The 7,500-nt window shown below is 40.0% G+C and overlaps 1 protein-coding gene and 2 pseudogenes across 1 annotated transcript in view; 1 reads left to right on the plus strand and 2 right to left on the minus strand.

The window, feature by feature from the left end:
- Positions 1 to 4,260, minus strand: part of LOC137979567 (GFP-like fluorescent chromoprotein FP506) — a 5,380-nt gene extending 1,120 nt beyond the window's left edge. The window contains exons 1-4 of the mRNA XM_068826851.1: positions 4,118 to 4,260; positions 3,201 to 3,298; positions 1,602 to 1,826; positions 729 to 953 (exon numbers count right to left, since the gene is read on the minus strand). Coding sequence (XP_068682952.1) covers positions 729 to 953; positions 1,602 to 1,826; positions 3,201 to 3,298; positions 4,118 to 4,135 — 566 coding nt within the window. The 5' untranslated portion in view covers positions 4,136 to 4,260. The remainder of the gene's footprint in view (positions 1 to 728; positions 954 to 1,601; positions 1,827 to 3,200; positions 3,299 to 4,117) is intronic.
- Positions 4,261 to 4,401: 141 nt separating this feature from the next.
- Positions 4,402 to 6,205, minus strand: LOC137979778 (uncharacterized; annotated as a pseudogene).
- A 198-nt stretch (positions 6,206 to 6,403) lies between these two features.
- The window catches only part of LOC137979667 (uncharacterized), a 1,606-nt pseudogene continuing 509 nt past the window's right edge, over positions 6,404 to 7,500 (plus strand).

Raw genomic sequence — 7,500 nt, forward strand, 5'->3', positions numbered from 1 at the left:
ACATGGAGGTGATGGAGCGTTTTCAGTGAACTTCAGCAGCCATATTGGATTACTGAAACAAAATAAAGTATTTGTTACTTTGGTACACCATCATGGCCGCCATTCCTTTGTTTTGGAACACCAACATGGCCGCAGTGACGTCATGTTAAAACGCTCAACATCCCAACTTCGATGTCTATCATAAAGTCCAAAGAAAAGCAACATAGAGTGACAATCGCGGGAGTCGCATTTCGCCAAACTCCTTCGTATGGACTATTACTGAAATATTACACAAGAACATACAAGAGATATCCTCGAACTTTCAATAACAAGTTGATGGAACTAATTGAATTTCTACCTTGACGCTAACGGGGTTTACTGTTGGAATTTCAGAATAAAACTACCACAGTACTTTTTTTAAAAATGACGAAGCAATAGGCCTCCTGCCTCCAGTTCAAAGAGAGTACAAGTGCAAAGTTTTTCTTATGAAGATTATTTTTCATTCACATGTAAAGTAAAGATTACTGCCATCACAAAAACTTCGCACTTAGACTCGCTTTGAAGAGGAGAAAGACATAAACTCATTTTCTGAAAACAAAAAAGATTCTGTTGCCATAGATCGACGTGTTATGTTATACCAAGCCACTCTTAATTTCAAACCGTTATGTTCATAAATTCAGTACGTAAAAGTGATATTCGCTTGCAACCATAGAATTCTATTTAACTACAAAACCTTGAAAATAACGTACTGGTAAACTGTGTGGAACAGGCACTTGTAACGCCCACCATCCTCCAGAAGAAGGAACTCAATGATATCCCCTTTCAATGTCTTTTCACCAGGGCTACATGTCATTTTCTCGCAGGATGGCTCCCAATTAGTTGTCGCCTTTTTCATCACAGGTCCATCAGCAGGAAAGTTGATTCCAAAAAACTTGGATTTGTGATCAAAGTAGTACTTCCTGTCCTTATCAAGGCTGTCAAAGAAAAAATAATTGATCGATATTACAGATTATCGTAAATGAGCAATTTGTTCAGTTATTTTTTTCAAGCTTCTTTCACAAGTTCATAAATTACTTATTACGGTGTGATGAATGATGATCTCTCTCTATCATCAAGTATCTCAACTCTGCAGTCAGTCAAAGGTATGATATATCATATATATTCTCTGCCATTAAGTAATTTCTTCCGCGCGAGAGTGTGTTTACATACAAAAACAGACCAATTTGAAAGTATTCGGTTTCCACATTGACACGAACTTAGGACTAGAAAAAGTGTGCTAAACTGGTGGTTGAGAGAGGAAGGGAAGGTCTCAAACACGTATAGGGAGCAAAAGCTATCCATAGTTGATTGTATAGGGTTGAATAACTTTGTTTAGCAATAAAGATTGAGTCGATGGAAAATTGAAAGTGATCAACAATTGTGATTGGAGCACTAGGGACTAACAAAAACACAAAGGAGACTTCCTCAACCACCACCCTGTCGGGATCAACGTAGTATTTGACTTTGTGGCTAATTAGCAACAAAAACCAAAAGCTAAAGTCTCCGCAAATGGAGCAAACCAAAAGCTGTCCACCTACTGTTAAGATTTTATAGTGCCGGACTGCATGAGTTAATCTATTTACCTCAATGTTATATCTCCACTGGCTGTGCAAACTGCTCCATCTTCATAGAGAAAAGACCTTTCAAATGTATATCCCGGAGGACATGAGTTCTTGAAATAGTCAACTATGTTGGGGGGATATTTGGTAAAGCACCTGTTTCCGTATTGAAACACAGTCGACAATATGTCAACGGAGAATGGCAGTGGACCCCCTTCAACCACTTGCAGCTTAATAGTATGTGTCCCTCTAAAAAACGAACAAAATCGTGTAAATAAATGAAAGTAACCAAATTAAAAACCCAACGCAATGCAAAGAGGAAAGCTATTGAGAACTAAAGTGAAGACTCAGTAAATTGTTTCCCTGTAACTTTAATCGCTGCTCTCCTAATTATAAATTAATACTCATCTTGCATTGTGACAAATATTAATAAGTGTCTATACACATTAAGTTTCCAATTCACGTATAAAGAATTACTTATTTTGGACTTCCTCAGCGGCCGCCTTGGGTTTTGGTGATTATTAATTAAAGCCATTTACACTTTTCATAGGGTTTTTTGTTGCATCTACGTTGCACTTGGTTAAAATAGTTTTCCTCGTCCTTCGTATTAAAGGGGACGTAGTTATTGAGTCAATGAGTTAAGAGTCACTTCACTATGAGCCTAGTTTCAATGCCTACAGTTGTAGCTCCTCCGAATCTGCTACAGCATCCGAACTAGTCATCGGAAGGTCGTCGTAGGTTCGACTCCTGCCGAGGAGCACTCGGATCTTTGCCGAGCATCTCCGAGTCAACATCGAAAAACAAATCTCTTCATTTCATGTTTACTTCAAGAATTAAAATGAAATGGAAAATATCCTTTGATGCCCTGATCCCTTAACGGATCCTTTAACCTTTATCATATCTAAATCTTTGAAGATTACCATCGAACAAGCAAACCACTATGCGATAAAGTCTTTACTTAACCTGGGTAACTCGGCTTTCTACGATCTATGCTTAGCTACGACCGCTATGGACACGCTTGAACAAAGACGTATCGTACAATCATCGCTCATTTTAAGTGTTTTAGATTTAACGGCCCAGATTACATTTCTCAGTTTTTTTACACCTAGGATAACTAATTATAATTTACGAGGTAATGGCCTAAATGTTGTGCAGCCATCATATAACAGTCTCGTTATGCACAGCTCATTCTGTATCATTCTGTATCAGATTGCCCACATGTGGAATCAATTATCAGCCGTAACAAAATCCTCGACCACTTTGGTTCAATTTCGTTCTCGTCTGAACGGTGTTTAATTTGCAGGGTGCCAGTGTATGAACTGTATATACTAACTATTCTCTTATCTTAATATTTGTACTAGTTTCTTTTTAAATTATCTTTTAATACAGTTCTGGATTCTTCTAGAATTTTTATTTTTTATATGTAAATAGTAATTAGTTACGGTATTGTAAATAGTCGTGCGTTTTTAACATGAGCCATTGGCTCGGGAGATTTGGGCAACCTCTCCCTACGTTTGCGACTTTAAATAAAGTTACCTTACCTTCACCTTATAGCGTAGGCAAATTGCGAAAATAAACAGGCGAGAAGGTTAGTATTAGTTACAAAAATATTGACGTACTTACTCGTAAGGCTTTCCTTCACCTTCGCCCTTGATTACAAAGGAATGCCCATTAACATTCCCATCCATGTGGTATATCAGTTTCATGTCGCTGGGTAGACCCTATATGCACATAATGCAGAAAATTGTCATCAGATGATCATCATTGTGTGATCAGCATCATACAATAGAGCGAGGCTCCAATTAATAATATGCAGTTGATAAGTACAAACCACAACACGGGGAATTCTATGCCCTACTCTTTGCAAATATATAGTGTGTGAGTTCTTTAACGCCCCAAGAAGTCTATAAACAAGAAAGCAGTGTGAGACGGCGCCTAGGCTTATTGCACTTTTTTCCGCGAGAAAACTTGAGAGCCTAATGATTTGCAGATGTAAAGGAAGCAAGTTTTTTTTCCATAGTTATTTTCAGACCCTAAGTGTTGGTCTGGCCGGGTTTGCAACCAACGCCCTCCTGCAACCTTGACCGATGCAGTGGGCGGTCGATGTTCAATGGAAACAATCCATGATAACACCTCAAAAAATTGCTTGATATTGATTAGACGAACGCAGTATACAACTAATACCGACTAGTGAGGAAAACGAAGATCGAAGACCATTAATCTCTGGTAAGTTATCGAAGGTTGTTTGGCCTGGAAAACTGCCAACTTAAGTACTGATCACTTTAATAACAGAAAGGAAACCTTGGCTTACAAGGTCTGTGGTTTAACATGATTAATTCAGGGGCAAAAAGGTTCACTGTTCGGAGCTTCAATGTTTGTCTCCGTGAGGCGACTTACAGGAGCGTTGACTTTCAACAATTAAGTGAGGGCTTCAAAAATTGACATAAATTTTCCCAATGTTTGAGGACTGTAATTTGGAAATGACCTAATACTAGGCTATTAAATGCCATCTCGTTAGTCCGACTCGAAAATTCACTTACTTGCTTTGAAAGAGCCATGTCGAGAACAGATCACTTGATGCCTCAAAACTGGAGCAGAAGTCGAGTTAATCTTTTGCAGTTCACAGCGTCGCTGCCCAAACTCAACTGAATGTGGTGTTAGGGTGGAGCAATTTTAAAGCTAAAGCATCAAAGAATACGAACGTTGATTGGCTCAACTAAACAGGTTAATCTGCATCTTGACTCAGTGGAAATATGGTTTCCACTGACAAATCCACGTGATTTACAGCAATGTAGTTTTCCAAAGACTTCATTACATCTTATAAGTAGTTTTTTTGAAACACATTTCAGAATAAAAACTAGCGATAAAAAACGACGTTTCGATCTCTCTGAGATCATTTTCAAGTAGTAAAAGAAGCGAATAAAATCTGCATATATAAGTACAAATTAAGACGTGAGAATGTCCAAAGATAAAATATGTAAATACAAGCGCTAAAATGTAAGTGTTAAAATATTAAAATACTATATAAATAACTTGCACGGATTAAATCTACATGACTGTTGGTTAAAACGCTAAAGCGTGAGTGTTAAGATACCAAAACGCTATAAAGAACTATATAAATAACTTCGCAAGGATTGAATCTGACTGTTTGTTCAAAGTTGGTTTAAGCTCCTTTATAAAAAGCATTTCGTAGATGAGGCAATCGAATTTACTTTCGCACTTTCTCAAGATCTTAAAGTCACGATGTATGTCACTAGGGACTGTTCCATGTTGCTCTTTAATGTGATTCCCGATTGAAGACGATCCTTTCATGTGTTCCTCGACGCGCTGATAGAGGTGTCGGCACGTATACCCGACATAGTTTGCATCGCACAGACCACACTTGTAATGGTAAACAACGCGTTGCTGGTTTATGATAGGCGGCTTCTTTTCTTTCGGTTTGATATGGTGTCCAATCTTACGGCTTGTATACACGGCGTGAATATCAATTCCAATTTTTCGGCCCAGTTCCCCAAGTTGCCTTCGCGCTGAATTAGCCGATCTCTAATCTTTGAAAGGTAACACTATTCTGACAGGCGCTTCATTCACGTTACATGCTCGTGTGGAAATTGCCTCGTCGGAAACTTTCTTGGTGACAAAATTACTGATGGTCGATTGCAGCAGTTGGGCTGGGTACTGAAGTCGGGAGAACGTTTGTGTGAGACGGTCACATTCCAGGTGGAACAGTTTCCAGGTAGATGACAATTTAAAGGCACGATCCAGCATTGTTTTTAGCAATGACTTCTTGTATCTAACATCGACGTGGCTCTTGTAATGCAGCAATAATCCGGTGTCAGTTGGTTTTCTGTATACCCTTGTCTCCAAGCAACCATTGCATTTCCGAATCTCCGTTTCCAGGAAGGGAAGTTTACCGTGTTCGCCAAGTTCCATGGTGAAGCTAACCGATGGATGGATCTCGTTCAGAACAGAAAGGAATGATTTTGCTGTTTCGACGTTGGGCATTATGCTTAATGTGTCATCCACATAGCGTTTGTAGAACTCGGGTAATTTCCCTTGGTCCTGAAGTCGATCTTCAATACTGCACATAAATGTGTTGGCCATCAGGGGTCCAAGTGGCGAACCCATAGCAACACCATCGATTTGTTCATACAAGCTCCCCTCAAACTGAAAAAGCTGGTTCTTGGTGGCAATATTCAGCAATTCAACCAAGTCTGATTTTGTAATGTTGAGACTATGCTGCTTATTGAACCAGTCGTCCTTGAATGCCTTTTCAGCTAAAATTTGTATCGTCTCATCAACAGGGACATTGGTAAACAGCGAAGTTACGTCATATGAAACAAGGATGCTGTGATCGTCAACTTCCATGTCATGGAGAGCATCCACGAAACTAAAAACATCATTGATGGTATGATCATTCACTGATAGAGGTTTAAGCTTTTCATCAAGCCATTTTGCCAACTTGTAATTATACGTCCCGGTTGCCGAGAGTATCGGCCGCATTGCTAATTGTCGTTTGTGGGTTTTTGGCAGGCCATAGAGGTGGGCTAGTCTCGAACCATTTTGGATAACTGTGCTAGCAACTGCCTTGGGTAATATTCTTTCTACAGTGGCAGCTAACTCCTTTTCTTTTTGCAATAGCAGGTGGAAATACTTGGGAGGTCTTCCTCTCATTTTGGGTCTTTCAGCGCATACTGGTCTAAACTTGGTTTCGTTGCTTATGGAGGACTCTCTCAGTAGGCGCACATAATCTGTCTTATCCATCACAACCACTCCTGATCCCTTATCTGGCTTTGTGATAACAATGTCATCCTTTTTTGTGCCAAAAACCCACAAACGACAATTAGCAATGCGGCCGATACTCTCGGCAACCGGGACGTATAATTACAAGTTGGCAAAATGGCTTGATGAAAAGCTTAAACCTCTATCAGTGAATGATCATACCATCAATGATGTTTTTAGTTTCGTGGATGCTCTCCATGACATGGAAGTTGACGATCACAGCATCCTTGTTTCATATGACGTAACTTCGCTGTTTACCAATGTCCCTGTTGATGAGACGATACAAATTTTAGCTGAAAAGGCATTCAAGGACGACTGGTTCAATAAGCAGCATAGTCTCAACATTACAAAATCAGACTTGGTTGAATTGCTGAATATTGCCACCAAGAACCAGCTTTTTCAGTTTGAGGGGAGCTTGTATGAACAAATCGATGGTGTTGCTATGGGTTCGCCACTTGGACCCCTGATGGCCAACACATTTATGTGCAGTATTGAAGATCGACTTCAGGACCAAGGGAAATTACCCGAGTTCTACAAACGCTATGTGGATGACACATTAAGCATAATGCCCAACGTCGAAACAGCAAAATCATTCCTTTCTGTTCTGAACGAGATCCATCCATCGGTTAGCTTCACCATGGAACTTGGCGAACACGGTAAACTTCCCTTCCTGGAAACGGAGATTCGGAAATGCAATGGTTGCTTGGAGACAAGGGTATACAGAAAACCAACTGACACCGGATTATTGCTGCATTACAAGAGCCACGTCGATGTTAGATACAAGAAGTCATTGCTAAAAACAATGCTGGATCGTGCCTTTAAATTGTCATCTACCTGGAAACTGTTCCACCTGGAATGTGACCGTCTCACACAAACGTTCTCCCGACTTCAGTACCCAGCCCAACTGCTGCAATCGACCATCAGTAATTTTGTCACCAAGAAAGTTTCCGACGAGGCAATTTCCACACGAGCATGTAACGTGAATGAAGCGCCTGTCAGAATAGTGTTACCTTTCAAAGATCAGAGATCGGCTAATTCAGCGCGAAGGCAACTTGGGGAACTGGGCCGAAAAATTGGAATTGATATTCACGCCGTGTATACAAGCCGTAAGATTGGACACCATATCAAACCGAAAGAAAAGAAG

This window comes from Montipora foliosa, chromosome 12, assembly GCF_036669935.1.
Source record: "Montipora foliosa isolate CH-2021 chromosome 12, ASM3666993v2, whole genome shotgun sequence".
NCBI classification, from domain to species: domain Eukaryota; kingdom Metazoa; phylum Cnidaria; class Anthozoa; order Scleractinia; family Acroporidae; genus Montipora; species Montipora foliosa.